At 32.8% G+C, this 16,834-nt stretch overlaps 1 protein-coding gene across 4 annotated transcripts in view; it reads left to right on the forward strand.

Annotated features, from left to right (window-relative positions):
* The window catches only part of USP47 (ubiquitin specific peptidase 47), a 116,594-nt gene that overhangs the window by 69,930 nt on the left and 29,830 nt on the right, over window positions 1–16,834 (forward strand). For all 4 annotated transcript variants that reach the window (XM_009186577.4, XM_009186578.3, XM_003910210.4 and 1 more), the window contains 3 exons: window positions 7,877–7,972; window positions 8,063–8,215; window positions 10,443–10,610. In XM_009186577.4, coding sequence (XP_009184841.1) covers window positions 7,877–7,972; window positions 8,063–8,215; window positions 10,443–10,610 — 417 coding nt within the window. The remainder of the gene's footprint in view (window positions 1–7,876; window positions 7,973–8,062; window positions 8,216–10,442; window positions 10,611–16,834) is intronic.

Consider the following 16,834-nt stretch of genomic DNA (forward strand, 5'->3'; position numbering starts at 1 on the left):
AATAGCAAGACTGATAGAGAAAAAGGGAAAACAAAAATTTCCAGTATCAGGAGTGAAAAGGATATAACTATAGATCTTGCAGATACCAAAGGGATCACAACAAACAACTCTGCACACGTAAATTTGGCAACTTAGATAAACCAATTCTTTGAAAAGAACTCAGTAGGAATTAGATAATTTGAATAGCCCTGTAACTGTTAAGGTAATTACATTTTCAATTTAAAACCTCTTGAAAAGGAAATCTCCGAGTCTGGAATGTTTCACTGGATACTTGTATCAAACATTCGAAGAACAGTGAACACCAGGTCTATACAATTTCTTTTCAAAAAAAAGAAAAAAAGAGGAGGAAACCCATAGTCGTGTGACACTATTCTTACCTGATATTAAACCAAGATAGTTCTTTAAAAAAATCAGTATCCCTCATATGTATAGTTGGGAAAGTTCTTTCCAAAATATTAGCAAATGGAATTAAGCAATTTATAAGAAGAATTATACATTGTGACTAAGTGTGGTTGATTTCCAGGATTCAAGACTAGTCAATATTTTAAAAATCAATGAGTATAAACTTCCATATTAACAGGCAAAAAAAGAAAATTCACATGATCATATTGATTTAGAAAAGGCGCTTAATAAAATTCAAAATTCACTTATAATAACTCATTACTAGGAATAGAGGGAAATTTCCTCAACTTGATTAAAAAACATATCTAAAATATCTATAGCTAACATCATACTTCATGGTGAGAGACTGCCTTCTTCCTAGGGAATGGCAAGCTTGTCTAGGCAAGGATGTCTGCTCCTATCACTCCTTTTCAGCATAGTCCTAGAAGTCCTAGCCAACACAGTAAGATAAGAAGAGGAAATGAAAAGCACTACCAGACAGAGTGAGACTCTGTCTCAAAAAAAAAAAAAAAAAAAAAAAGGAAAAGAAAAAAAACAAAAAAAAAAAAAAAAAAAAATTTTTTTTTTTTTTTAGGTGAAATAATTATTAAGTAAAAAAACCCCAAGGCTTCTACAAAAAAAAAAAAAAGAAAAAGAAAACCCTGAACCAATACGTGAGTTTAGCAAGATAGCAGGATAAAAATAAACATAAAAAATAAATTGTATTTCAAGATACTAACAATAAACATGTAGAAAGTGAAGTTTAAAGTACAATACCATTTATAATTTTGCAAAAAGAAAAAAGATGAAAATCCAACAAAAAATATACTGAACCTATGTGTTCAAAACTACGAAACTTTGAAAAGATCTTGTTAAATAAGCTAGGACCAGAAAGACAGATATTACATGTTCTCATTTACATGTGGGAACTAAAAATAAAGCTGATCTCATGAAGGTGGATGAGATGGTTACCAGAGGCTGGGAACAGTGTTTGAGAGAGATGGGGACGAAGAGAGGTTGGTTAATAGGTACAAACATACAGTTAGATAGAAGCAGTAAGTTCTAGTGTTTGACAGCGGAATAGGGTGACATATCGTGTATTTCAAAATAGCTAGAAGATTTTAAATGTTCCCAATACAAAGAAATGGTAAATGTTCAAGGTGATGGATATCCCAAATACCTTGACTTGATTCTATGCATGTGTCAAGTATCACATGTACTTCATAAATATTTACAGTATTATGTGTCAAAAAAAAAAACATTGAAAGGAATATTTAAGTAAATGGAGAAACATACTGTACTTATTAATTGGAAGATTCAACATAGTAAAGATAATTACATAGTCTTAATGCAGTTCCTGTCAAAGTCCAGCAAGATTTTTTGAGGACGTATACAAGCTTATTCCAAAATGTATATGGAAGCCTAAGAAACTAGAATAGCTAAGAGTTTTCAAAAATAAAAATGAAGTTATCAGTCTACGTGATTTGAAATGGAATACTACTTAGCCAAAAAGATGGATTATATGGTTCTTGTAATCAAGACTATGTGATATTGGCAGAGGGGTAGACAAATAGATCAGTGGAATAGAATAGAAAACCCAGAAATAGATCCACACAAATATGCCTAACTGATTATTGACTGAGACACAAAGGCAAGTCAATGGAGGAAAAATGGTGTTTCCAGCAAATGGTGATAGAACAACTGGACATCCGTATCACAAAAATGAACCTTGACTTAAATAACTTTATACAAAAATTAACTGAAAATGGGTCATAAATGTAAAACGTAAGACTAATATAACTTTTAGAAAAAACATAGGAGAAAATCTTCCAGATCTGGGCTAAGCAAAGAGTTTTTAGATTTTCTATCAAAAGCATAGTCTACAAACAGGACAATTAGCAAACATTAAAATTAAAAATATTTACTCTCTGAAACCCCATATGATAAAGAGAAGCTCTAGACATTTGCAAGCTGTCTGTCTGACAAAGGACTCATATCTAGAATGTATAAAGTACTCTCAAAACATCAGTTTAGAAAAATTCATCTAGACAATTGGCAAAAGGCATAACATTTCATCAAAGAGGATATACAAATGTCAAATACAGAAAAGACATTCAACATTGCTGGCTATTAGTGAAATGCAAATTCAAACCATAGTGAATATATTATTCTTTACCTGCCAGATGGCTACAAATAATGATAGCATGGAAAACTGGTGACTATGCGGAGAAACTGTATCACTCATACACTGCTGGTGGGAATGTGAAATGTTATGGGTAGTTTGTTATAAAACGACACATGCAATTACCATAAACTAGCAGTTGAACTCTTGGTCATTTATCCCAGAAAAATTGAAATGTATGTTTACATGAAAACCTGTGCACAAATATTTATTCCATCTTTGTTTTTAATATTCAAAACTGGAATCAGCCCATATCTGCTTCGGTAAGTGAATGGTTTAACAAACTGTGGTTCATACAAACCATGAAATAGTACTCAGAAATAAAAAGGAACAAACTATTAATAAACACAAAAACTTGAAAGAATATCCAGAGAATTATTCTGAGTGAAAAAAAACCAGTCCCAAAAGGTTATTATATACTTTATGATTTTGATATGACAACATTTTAGAACTGTGGGACAGATTAACCATTACCAGGCCTTATGGATTTGGTGGGAGCAGGGAGAGGAGAAGCAGGTGGTTGTGGCTACAAGTTACCCATGCATAGGAACTGTTCAGTCTCTTGACAGGCATTGGATACATGAACCTCTACAGGTGATAGAATTGTATGGAACTTGATAGACACATATACACAGGCAAATGAGTGCACTAAAGCTGGGAAAATCTGAATTAGATAGGTGTATGAATGTCAGTATCATGGTTATGATATGCTATAGTTTTGCAAAATGTTTCCAGTAAACTGGGGGAAGTGTACAAGAAGTCTCTGTATTATTTCTTATGATTGCGCATGAATTTACAATTGTCTCAAAAGTTTCAATGAAAAAAAAAATGACAGCTTAGGTAAAAGTGTATAGCCCTTTTCCTAGTTAAAAAAGAGTAATATTAAAGTATATATTCTGGGAAAGACAGTTGAATATATTTTTAAGGCAAACATCATGTTCCTGTATATCAGTAGCACAAAAATTGCTTAGTACATCAAAATCAGGAAATAATTCTCAGTGGTGGATCTACTTTCTTTTTTTTTCATATAAAAATTGAAGTGTGGTGTTTTAACACTCATTTCTCTATTCAAAATTAAATAGATTTTAATTGATGAATACTTCATATATACATATAAATGATTAAAAAAGGATTTGTAGGCAATACCATTCCTTGCATATACCTTTCGATTGCACTGTGCCTAGATTATCTGCATTAACTCTAAAATTGGGATAACTCATATTTTTTTTTGGTTGGAGAACTAAGGATGTAAGAATTCTTTATGTTCTATCCTGAATTCTGAAAATTATAGTGTAAAAGAATGTGCACGCTGGGCGTGGTGGCTCACGCCTGTAATCCTAGCACTTTGGGAGGTCAAGGCAGAGGCTTGTCTGAGCCCAGGAGTTTGAGACCAGCCTGGGCAACGTGGTGAGATCCTGTCTCAAATTAATTAATTAAATAAATAAATAAATAAATAAATAAATAAATAAATAGATGTGCAGAATTACATTTTGCATGATATATGGGGAGCAGTAAGATCCAGAATATGAAACTGTTGTCACTCTGGAATTATCAACATGGTACTCTGACTGAATTAAATACTCTCAAATGAGCAAAACAAAAGCTGGTATCCAAAAACTTAAGCAAAGAAATAGATTTAAAAAACAAAAACAATGCTGGAAGAAATGAAGTGGGAGTTCATCAAATTCAGGAAAGAAACAGAAGAAAAAGACAAAAATATCTTAGAAGTGAAGAATAAATTGCAAAATGCTCAAGAGAAAATAGAAAGAATGAAAATCTAATGAATGACACTGAATGGAAATGAAATTTTTGTAAAAGTAAGCAGGATCTCAGAAAAAAAAATACTGAAAGAGAAGACCAGCAAAGGATGTCCAACATAATTGGAGTCTGTGAAGAAGAAAAATAAAACAGTGCAACAGAACTAATAGATAAACTATAATTCAGAGAAACTTTCTGGGAATAAGGGAAATGTTAAGTCTACCTTTTGAAGGACCTGGAATGATAAACTCTGAGATGTATTTTAGTAAACTATTAAAGATGAATTAAGGCCAGTCGCAGTGGCTCCCTGTAATTCCAGCACTTTGAGAGGCTGAGGCAGGAGGATCCCTTGAACCCAGGAGTTTGAGACCAGTTTGGGCAACATGTTGAGACGATGTATCTACAAAAAAAAAAAAAAAAAAAAAACAGTGACCAGTTGTGGTGGCATGTGCCTGTGGTCCTAACTATTCAGGAGGCTAAGGTAAGAGAATTGCTGAGCCAGGGAGTTCAAAGCTGCAGTGAGCCAGCACAGCGCTGTACTCCAGCCGGGGTGACATAGCAAGACCTCATCTGAGAAAATAGATGAATTGGGCTGGTATCACATTTCAGAAGAACGACATGCAAATCCTGCCAACAGAGTAGCAATTTCCAGAAATTCAAGAAAGTACTAGCCAGGGGTTTGATAGCCAGGCAAGTTTTTCTTAATTATGACAGCTATAAAAAGACAAGTTTGAATATTCAAGAACTCATTGGATATTATATCCATGAGCCATTGAGGAGTTCATTAGAGGATGAGCTCAACCCAACCAAGAAATTACTGGGGCAGCTTCAGCAAAAGAACTGTGAGCACTTACTGTATTAAATTAAGGCCTAAATACAAGGGTGGGAACATGGGTAGCAGAATAGTATGAAATGTTACACGTTAGACAAAGTACAAATAATACCACTTTTCAGAAGGGGGAGTGAAAGGGAAAGCAGAATAAGATCACAGACTATTGTGTGGGTGGGAAATAAAGGAGACCATTTAAAACTGGCAGACACTGAAAGCTTAAGAAAGTAAACAGGGTGGGGGTGGGTGGGAAAAAAAGGGGTCCAAGGGCACTAACAAAACTATAAATGCAAAAGTAACTGTAGAATAAAATTACAAACCTTGCTAAATACCAAAAGAAAATTTAAGAAACAGCAAAGGAACACAATAAATGTTACCTAATACACACAGTAATTACACAGTAGTGACCGAGGTAGAACCAAGCATGTCAGTCATATCAAATATCAGTGGGTTTAAATAGCCTATTAAAAAGATTTTCAAGTTGGTTCAGAAAGCAAACATTAAAATTTGGTTTTGGCAGGAATCTAAGTGGATGTTAAAATCAAGGGTGGAAGATTTAGTAAGGCTCGGGATTTTTACATGGTCTCCAAGTATCTCCTTACAGATTACTTATTAGCCGCAAGGGTAAAAATAATAACTGTATAGTAGAGAGACTGGACGATACCTTGACCAGATAATTAAAGCTAATATCGCTAAAGAGAAAGTTAGGTACATCATGGCCTGTGACTGTGCTACCCTTAGAAGGGCACATCTTTGCTAATATCGTAGTAGCCTAGCAAGGAATGTATGAAATAAATCTAATAATGAAGAACATCAGACAAACCCAAATTGCAGAACATTTTATACAATAAGTGGCCTCTGTTCTTCAAAAAATATCAGTGTTATGAAAGAAAGGCAAACTCTGGAACACCTCCAGATTAAAGGAATCTCAAAAGACCAAACAAAATCTGTGGCCTTGGGATAGATTGTGTACTAAATGGAGAGAAATACATTATTAAGGTAATTGACAGAATTGGAGTATGGATGATGAAAGTACTTTATCAGTATTAAAATTTCCAGTTTGATTACTGTTTGTTTAAGAATATCTTTATTCTTAAAAAGTTATATCGAAGTTAAGAGGCAAAGCATGAGGTGTAAACCTACTCTCAAATGGCTAAAACAAAGATGATAATGTTGGGTTGGACGAGATAAAAGCAAAGTTGGCAAAAATGTTTAAAAGTTGATGAATATGAGTAAAGTATTTGACAGTTCTCTGTTCTTTAAACTTTTTTTTCCAAGTTTTAAATTTTTTTAAAAGATCTCTAGGTATTAACTATAAGCCAGAGACCAATACACACTCACCAAAGTAGAATTTGAGTTACATAATTGTCTCACTCTCCCTCTCCCCCCATCGTTTTTTGAATATTGAGTTTTTACCAGTTCGAATTACCACTGTTTGGAAAGCCTGACATTTAGTATCAGTCTGTGTTAAGCTATAGATGTAATTTCTTTTAAAGCTTGTTTTTCTGTTGTGTTTTTATAGAACTTGCCTTTTTTCCCCTAAAATATGCCTGAGAGAAACAAACAACAAAAAAAAAACATTTTCTAAATGTGTCCTTTGACCACCAATAAAATGCATGGTCATGTGGAAAAAAACCCAGCTGTTTGGTTTCTTCCCCACGTGTTTCCTTGTGTTCTGAGAACAAAATAGGGGATCAGATGGGTTTAGACACCTTTGAATATCTATGTCTTCTTATTTTTATCTTGTTCCACAGTGAGCTCTATCAAACATTATGTGGACAGTAGTTTTCTAAGCTTTGCCAACTATTTTGCAACTATGACCATTAAGCTCCTTTATCTTTTGAGGAACAGCTTGTCCTATATCAAAAGGAAAATATTTGAAGATACTTTGTCTTAATGATTCCATTTCTTTTAGTTTATGTGTAATATTTTCAGTAGTTCTGCTTAGCCCATGTGTGAAGAAAAGAGAGAACACATCAGATGAAATTTGAGATTATGCATCCAATCTTATATGCTACATTAACTAGTTTTTAATTGTGAAAAACCAATTATTAAAATAAAAATTAACTTTATGCCACTGATTCTTTAATAATATTTATATGAAGTTTCTTACTTCTGTTGTAATGCTGTATGGAGAAAAGAGAACCACATGGTTCTACCAAATTAACAATCCAGGAGCCTCATTGTACATTTCCAAATGGAGCAATGTCTCACACACACTGAGAAGGTTGCACAGTGTTTTTCAACCTGGCAGATTACTGACTGATCCTAACTATGACAATTAAGGATGCTTACATGATTTTTAAGTGTATGAAAAATGTGAATTCTTTAGAGAGCATTGATATTTACTGTACAGTTTTAAATGCTTCCTTTTATAAGAAGATTGAAATGATGCATGCAACTGCTTTTCTTAGAAGTGTGGAATTACTTTTTATCTAAGGACTGAGGATTTTTTTAGAGATTATTTAGCCGAACACTGCAATGTAAAGTCAATGAAAATCAGGTTGAAGTGACTGTGATACTGCAATACTAAGAAAGACAAATCTTGTGTAGACTGAAATAATCTTTTTTGCTTAATTTTTATAGTGATTCCTTGGTACATTTTGAGTTTCTAAATTTCTAACCATTCTACTTATAACTGTTTTAGTAATTGCAGTCTTTTTTATTCAGGATTTTGTCATTAATATAATATTTTAAGTAATTATAAAACATTTTTTTCTAACTAGGAAGAAGCATTACATGCATTTATTCAGCCAGAGATTTTGGATGGCCCAAATCAATATTTTTGTGAACGTTGTAAGAAGAAGTGTGATGCACGGAAGGTAAATGCCATGTACAGATTAATACTTAGGAATCTGAGATAATATTCCATATTCTATAGGGTCTCCCCCTTTTTGTTTTTTGTTTTTTAGGGCCTTCGGTTTTTGCATTTTCCTTATCTGCTGACCTTACAGCTGAAAAGATTTGATTTTGATTATACAACCATGCATAGGATTAAACTGAATGATCGAATGACATTTCCCGAGGAACTAGATATGAGTACATTTATTGATGTTGAAGATGAGGTAAATATTTGTTATTTTAAAGTATTTTTCATTAATCCACATTAGTCATGTTTTTGAAAGAGCTATTTGAGGTAATAGCACTGATGTCATTTAGACTGTCTTCTTGATGGAAACTTTTTCTTATTTTCTAATGCGGAGTTCAATAAAAGACTTACCTTTGTATAAGCTTTTCCTTACTGCATAAATTATTTTTTAAATATTCTTGTTTGATCAGAGTAACTTATGATACTCTTTGAAAAGACAATAAGGAACTCAGCTTTGGAATTATTTCTTGAAGTTGAGTGATAATCTTATGTTTTATAATTTCGTCATTGTTGAAACCAGCCTGAAGGTAAGCCATACTCATGTTTCTGATCCATAATAAATGCAGACAATGCCTATGATGGAATGAATGAACCAACTGAATAGCATGGGCTTAATTTCTTGTACCTACTTGCTATTTTGTATTTACTTACTATTTTGTCTGTTTTCCTTTTTTACTTTTTTTAATTTGAAACTTTAAATAATTTAAGCATAGGATTTTGAGTGACATATGATGTAATGCATATCAATTTCTTCCCGCACTTTGGCCTCCCAGAATTCTCTGGTTCCTCTACCCTTATTCAATGAAAGACTTATAATATTCCACTCTATTATTTTGGAAACTCTTCTGATTTTATTATATGGAATATTTATAATCACTTAGGCTAATTATTTCAAAGTGATAAATCTTTATTATTCTCAGAATTACCCTGAAGCGTTTTTTGTGTTTTTTTTTTTTTTTTTTTTTTACTGAAACTGATTGCTATAGTTATAAAAAATGCCTTTTCCCAGGAGTTCAAAAATAATTTTAAACATTCACTAAGTTTTATTTAGTACTATTAAGTACTGTGAGGCAGTTTGGTATAGAAGAGCACATGTTTTAGGCCTAGCTAGATGTGGATTCAGATTCTTGTCCTGCTACTTGCTAGCCTCTTGACCTTGGATAATTCATAAAACCTTTTGAGCCTTATTTCCAGGTGCCTTAGATGAAGTAGCTATTAATTGAATGGTAACTATGACCGATAACATTTTGAAAAGTTTAATTTAAAATAATGTCTCAGATACTTGTGCTTAAGCTAGGAAATCTACCCAAAGTGTGCCAGACTTTCAGAGGAGAGATAATCTTTATAGGATTTCTACTCAAATAGAGATCAGTAGTAGATTGGTCTTCTGAATATGCCTAATACATTTCTCATAAAGGAAAATTTTTTCCAAAGAAAGAAAACCTATATACGAAGCTTAGTACAAACTTTCTAGAGAATTCTAGGTTTAGTTCTTGGGACAAGAAATGTTTTGGCTCAGCTTAAGGAGTTTCAGGAATTATATCTCTCTAGACTTAATTCTATAGCTGGATTTCACCTCCATTTTTCCTTGAACCTAACCTTCTTGAGAGATGCAGACTGTATATTAGATGTTGTACCTACAACAGAGTTCCTGGCAAAAAGTTTGTGCTTATTGTGTATTGCTTGGTTTCACTCAAGAACTTCTATGCAATGCCTTACACATTTCAAAAGCCTGCATCTTAGAAAATTATCAAATTATTTAAATAAAAACATTTTTAGGGATGTATATAAAGTGTGAAAGAGGGGAAAGAATTGTTTGGGGATTTCTAACAAAGAGAATTCTTCAAATTAAATTTGTGTGAATGTGGTTTAAAAACCATAAAGTAGAAAAGCATAATGTGCTATAACCATTATATTTCTGCTTCCTGTAAAAAGACCGTAAAGTTCTTAAGGATAAATGCAATGTCTTGTTTCTCTTTCTAATTATCTATAATACCTAATGCACTGATAAACTGAGTTGAACTTTTTGTTCAAGAAAATAAATGATATTCTTTCATGATTTGAGAACACCAGAAGCTCATTTTGGAGCTCAGCTTCTCTGATTTTGTGGATTTTGCTAAAAGAAATGATAATTTCAACCATTACATTGTAACAATAAACATAAATGAGGTTTAATAGAATTCTGAATCACTAATTTGTTGTATTAGAATTTTAAGGACATGATAGAAATGCTTTTAAAATACACTTTTGCTTGTTTAATTTTACTTAAGGTCTCACTTTTTAAGAGAAAATAAATATACTTAAAATATTTTTGGTAATATGTTAAATTGTGTGAAAATATTAGCAGTATATAGGTGCAAAGTTTTGTTGAGCATATTTTCTCTGTATTTGGTTTATAACTAAGATAATTATGTCTTATTAAGAAATCTCCTCAGACTGAAAGTTGCACTGACAGTGGAGCAGAAAATGAAGGTAGTTGTCACAGCGATCAGATGAGCAACGATTTCTCCAATGACGATGGTGTTGATGAAGGAATCTGCCTTGAAACCAATAGTGGAACCGAAAAGATCTCAAAATCTGGACTTGAAAAGGTACCTTTTATAGTTTTCATTTTTTAGTTGAAAGTGAGGATAATCTCTGACTTGCTATATAATTCTATAGCTGTTGTTACTGATAAAGTTCTCTTTAAAAGAAACTTAATTTCTGAAAGTTAAGACTTCTCAAGTATAGTTTTTTTTGTGCATATATATGTATATATATATGACTATAATTAAACTTCAGGAGAAACTGCTTACAGGTAGGGACATTAATTTTTGGGAGACCATACTGTAACTGTCTAAGCAAGCTGGATGGTATAGAAAGGATGCCTAGTAGTTAAGAAACCAAGATTCTATTACCACCTCTGCCTTTAAGGTTGCAGCAAGTATCTATACATTTTGCCTGAGTTTTCTTATATAGAAAAGTAAAATGTTGGATTAGTCATTGATTTTTAAAAGTCTGGCCATGGAACACTTTATGAGACAATTAATAATAGATCTAATCTTTCTGAGTAGGGAAATGCCAAAGCCCCCAGTCTTTCTCCCCTGTCCTGTAATAGTCCTCAAGACACTTTGAAAAATAATATAGTTCCATGGATTATCATTTGAAAACCACAGAATTGCATAATCTCTGGGATAGGATCTTGCCCCTGTGTCAATAACTTTAAGGGTTATTTTAGACCATTTTTTCCCACATATATTCTGTTTTATTGAGGGAAAGATTATAGATAAAATGTCTTGAGCATGGTGTGACTAATAAACCACTAATGTGAAGACTGATCACTAACCCAAGTATTACAGAGTCATTAAATATAGGGATTTTTAAGGCAATATTTCAAAATAGAGTTTTACTTTCATAAAGTCTGTTTTTAGACCAAGGCCATTCTTCTAATTATCACCATCACCCTTTACCTTTTAAAATTATCTGTTTCATTCAGGGCAGACAGTTGAGCGGGGATTGCTATGTAATAAGTATATTGTAACTTAGTATAGAAACATGGCATTTTAGCAAGAGTTGGCAAACTATGGCTCAAGAGCCGAACCTGGGCCCTCGCCTGTGTTTTTACATACACTATAATTTCATCTGCAAATAAAGACAGTATTCTTCCTTTCCCATCTGCATGCCTTTTTCTTGTCTCACTGCACTGGGTGGCACTTCCAGTGCAGTGTTGAATAGAGTGGTGAGGGAGAACATCCTTGCCTTGTTCCCAGTCTTCAGAGGAAAGCTTTCAGTTGCTTACCATTGAATGTAATGTTGACTTCCAGTTTTTTATATTCTTTTCCTACTTGGTTGAAAACTTTTATCATGAATGGGTATTGAATTTTTCCAGATTTTTTTTCTATGTCAGTTGATATGATCATGTATGTAATTTTTCTTCTTCAGCCTGAGTTGCATAGATTGATTTTCAAATGTTGAGCTGTCTTTGCATATGTGGAATGAATCCTGCTTTGTCATGGTGTGTATTTCTTTTCATACATTGTTGTTTTGATTTGCTAATATTTTGCAGAGAATTTTTGCATCTGTGTTCATGAGATGCATTGATCTGTAGTTTTCCTTTCTCATAGTGTCTTTATCTGCTTTTGGTGATGTTGGGCTCATGTAATAAGTTAGGGAATGTTCCCTCTGCCTTTATTTTTGGAAGATATTGTGGAGACTTGGTATTGTTTCTTAAATATTTGGTAGAATTCACCAGGGAAATTATCTGGACCTGGTGCTTTCTTTTTTAGAAAGTGATTAATTATTGATTCAATTTCTGGAATAGATACAGGGCTTTTCAGGTTACCTGTTTCTCCTTTGTGAGTTTTGGTGGTTAATGATTTTTAAGAAGTTGGTCTATTTTATCTGCGTTATCAAACTTGGAGGCATAGAGTTGTACAAAGTATTCCTTTATTGGCCTTTTATTTGTCCTTTAATGTCGGGGTGAACCTTCCTTCATTTCAGATATTGGCAATTTGTGTCTTCTTTTTAATCTTGGTTAGCCTAATTAGAGATTTACCAATTGTATTGGGGTTTTTTTCTTCCAAAGGACCATCTTTTGGTTTTGTTACACTTTTTCTGTTGTTCTCCTATTTTCAATAATGATAAGGATTGCATTGAACCTATAGATCACTTTGTATAGTTTGGACATTTTAACAGTATTAAGTCTTCCAGTTCATGAACACGGATGTCTTTCCATTTATTTGTGTCTTTAACTTCTTTCCTTGATTTTTTTTTTTTTTTTGAGACAGAGCCTTGCTCTGTGCCCAGGCTGGAGTGCAGTGGTGTGATCTTGGCTCACTGCAAGTTCTACCTCCCAAGTTCATGCCATTCTCCTGCCTTACCCTCCTGAGTAGCTGGGACTACAGGCGCTGGCCACCACGCCCGGCTAATTTTTTGTATTTTTAGTAGAGATGGGATTTCACTGTGTTAGCCACAATGGTCTTAATCTCCTGACCTCATGATCTACCCACCTCGGCATCCCAAAGTGCTGGGATTACAGGCGTGAGCCACCACACCCGGCCTCCTTGATGTTTTAAGGTTTTTCAGTGTATGAGTCTTCTGCCTCCTTGGTTAAGTTTATTCCTAAGAATTTTATTCTCTTTGATACTATTGTAAATGGAATTGTTTTCTTAATTTTCTTTTTGGATTGTTAGTGTTAGTGTAACAATAAATTGTTAGTATTTAGAAATGCAACAGATTTGTGTGTGTGTTGATTTTGTATCCTGCATTTTTTGCTGAATTTACTTGTTAGGGTTTTTTTTTTTTTTAATGCAGAATCTTTATTTTCTACATACAAGACTGTCATCTGTGAACAGAAATAATTTTTCTTCTTTGTTTCCTATTTGGATATCTTTTATTTCTTCTTGCCTGATTGCTCTGGCTAGGACTTCAGTACTGTGTTGAATAGAAGTGGTATGAATGGGCATCTTTGCTTTGTTCCTGATCTTAGAGGGAAAGCTTTCAGTTTTTCACCATTTAATATGATGGTAGCTGTGGGGTTTTCATATAAGACTTTCATAATGTTGAGGTAATTTCCTTCTATTCCTAGTTTGTTGAGTGTTTTTATCATGAAAGAATGTTTCATTTTGTCAGATACTTTTTCTTTATCATTTGAAGTGATCCTGTGGTTTTGTTTTTAATTCTGTTAATGTAGTGTATTACATTGATCACTTAGTCATGATGTATAGTCCTTTAATGTGTTATTGAATTTGGCTTGCTAGTGTTTTGTTAAGGATTTATGCATGAATATTCATCAAAGAGATACTGTTCTATAGTTTTTAGTATCTTTGTCTAATTTTGGTATCAAAGTCATGCTGACCTAATAGAATCAGTTTGGAAGTTTTTCTCCTTTTTACTTTTTCAGAAAGTTTGAGAAGGATTCGTGTTAATTCTTTAAATGTTTGATAAAATTTTCTAGCAAAGCAACCTGGTCCTGGGGTTTTCTTTGTTGGGAGGTTTTTGATTACTGATTCAGTCTCCTTACTAGTTATAGATGTGTTTGGATTTTTTATATCTTCTTGAGTCAGCCTTCGTAAGCTGTTATGTTTGTAGAAATTTATCCATTTCTTCTAGGGTATCCAATTTGTTGGTGTATAATTGTTCATAGTAGTCTCTTATGATCCTTTTTATTTTTGTGGCTTCAGTATAATGTCTCCTCTTTCATTTCTGATTTTTGTTATTTGAGTCTTGTCTCTTTCTTAGCCTAGCTAAGGGTTTGTTAACTTTGTTGATCTTTTCAAAAAGCCAGCTCTTAATTTCATTTTTTTTTCTATTCTGTATTTCTGCTCTAATCTTTATTTCCTTTCTTCTGCTATCTCTGAGTCTAGTTTTTTCGTCTTTTTTTTTTTTTTTACATCCCCCCTCCCCAGCTTAGTTTGTTCTTCTATTTCTGGTTCCTTGTGGTATAAAGTTAGGTTGTTGATTTGAGATGTCTTCTTCTTTTTTTTTTTTTTTTTAAATGTAGGCATTTACATCTATAAACTTTCCTCTTTTGTTTCATTCCGTAAGTTTTGGTATGTTATGTTTTTGTTTTCATTTGTCTCAAGATATTTTCTAATTTCCTTTGTGGTTTCTTCTTTGACCCATTGGTTGTTCAAGAATGTGTTGTTTAAAACAATTTGCACATATTTGTGAATTTTCCAGTTTTCCTTTTGCTATTTATTTCTAGTTTCTCTTCTTCACTTTTAAAGGATTATTTCTCTGGCTGTAGAATTCTAGGTTGGTGGTATTTTTCTTTCAACACAAAATATTTCATTACACTCTTCTTCCTTGCATGGTTTATAATGACAATGTGCTATAATTCTTATCCTTGTTCGTCTATAGGTAAGGTGTTTTTCCCCTCTGCCTCCCCTGAAGATTTTTTGTCTTTGGTTTTGTTCAGTTTGAACATGATATGCCTAAACATGGGAGTTTTTGTATTTTGTTGTTGTTTTGGTTTTTGGTTTATTGGGCAGGGTGGGTATTTATTGTTTGGTGTTGAGCTTCCAGGTCTGTTGCTGAGTGTTACCAGTTTTTGTGAATAAAGATTTATCAGAACACAGTCACTCTGGTTGTTTACATATTGTGTATGTCTGGTTTAGTACTATAATGACAGAGTTGAGTAGTTGCGACAGAAACCGTATGGCCTAGAAAGCCTAAAATATTCACTCTTTGACCCTTGCATTAGTGAGCCAGATGATCTAGATTTTAGTTCTTACTTTGCCATTAATAAACTGTATCACTTTGGGCAAATCATTTAATCTGTGTGCCTTTCAGTTGCTACATTTTGGAGGAATTTGGACTAGATGCTTTCTGTTCTACCCAGATTTAGAAATTTGTAATTCTGTTTGCTAGTACTGTGTTTGAAGATGTATCCTCTTTTTATTAAGAGTAATGTATTACTTTGTTAAATAGTAGTAAAAGAGAAGAAAATGTTAGGACACGTTTTTGGGTAATTTTATTTACAAATTACTATGCTAGATTTGGATAAAGGTACTTTACTTTCCTTACTACTTTTTAGTAGTGTATTTGATTTGAAACTGTTTTAGTTTACAAAACTAAAAAATTACATTAGAACCCTTACTCTATCATGACTGTATTATCTTTTGCTTTAAAATAGATATATACAATTCTAATTTGGAAGGTGTTTCAGTCTTCTGAATATATCACCATTACTGTCGTCTAGAAGTTGCTACTATTAGAATTTTCCAGGAAGATAATTATGTTGGCTTTGATCATTGTGATGAAACTTAAAAAATGTATAGCTATTGGTTGGCAGGCTTTTTCTGTGTTTTTTTTTTTCTAAGTGGGGAGACTGCTTATCATAAGATATTGTTCATATCATTCAGTGATATCAAAATTTTGTCTAGTGTATTTACTACATTCAAAGCATTTTAATTTAATAACATGGAGTTACCACATTTCATAAGGTGTTCAATGCTTTAAACACATTTTGGATTGCAAATAAATTCTGAAACTTCCTATCACCACTGTGATTAATTTTAGTTGTAGAAATAAAATCTGAACCACATAAACAAGTTTTCAGACATTTTCAAAATTTGTTCTAGAAATTTCACTAATTAACAATATGTTGTGGTCAGTTTAAAGTTATTTTAAGATAAATTAGAATTTCTTAAAAATTATAGAAGGCTCTAAAATGCTTTTTAGGCAAAGAATAAAGAAGAGAAACCCTAGTATTTGTAGAAAAGTAAATAAAATAAAGCTTGTCCGTCATAAACTGGTAATCTTCTGATGTCAGACTGCCTTTTTAACCTCCTTACCTTCTCTGTTTTTGTCTTCCTACCTGTTCTTTTTTTGTGATAGAGTTACTGGTCTGCAAAGTCTCCAGTATCTCAAACTGTCTTAGGAGTTGTGAAGTGCGTGGGCTTCTGAAAGAAAAGATTGTCTTAAATATAAAAACAAGTCATTATAAATGACCTCATTTTTTTAAACAAGTTGCCTCTTTTCTTGATTTTCTTCCACAAATACTTAAGTTTGCCTAAAATAATCTTTAGCTCCAAACTTTAAAGAATTGTTTGCAGTACAGGAAGCTAAAGAAACAATTTTAATTTATTGTAGATATAGTATAATTCAGGATTCATTCTTAATATAAGAGAGAGATAAATCAGTAGATCATGATATCACAGATAATGCATAAATGCATTAGAAGATGTTCCAAATAATTATATTCCTCAGCTCTTTTGTAAAGGAAATAAAATTTGAATAAGAAACAGTATGTTACATGGGAATTTTTTATCGACTGTGCATTTTAGAACAGCATTGTAATTAGCATCTGCTTCTGAAATGTTAGACTTACTTA

The sequence above is a fragment of the Papio anubis genome, chromosome 12, assembly GCF_008728515.1.
Source record: "Papio anubis isolate 15944 chromosome 12, Panubis1.0, whole genome shotgun sequence".
NCBI classification, from domain to species: Eukaryota; Metazoa; Chordata; class Mammalia; order Primates; family Cercopithecidae; genus Papio; species Papio anubis.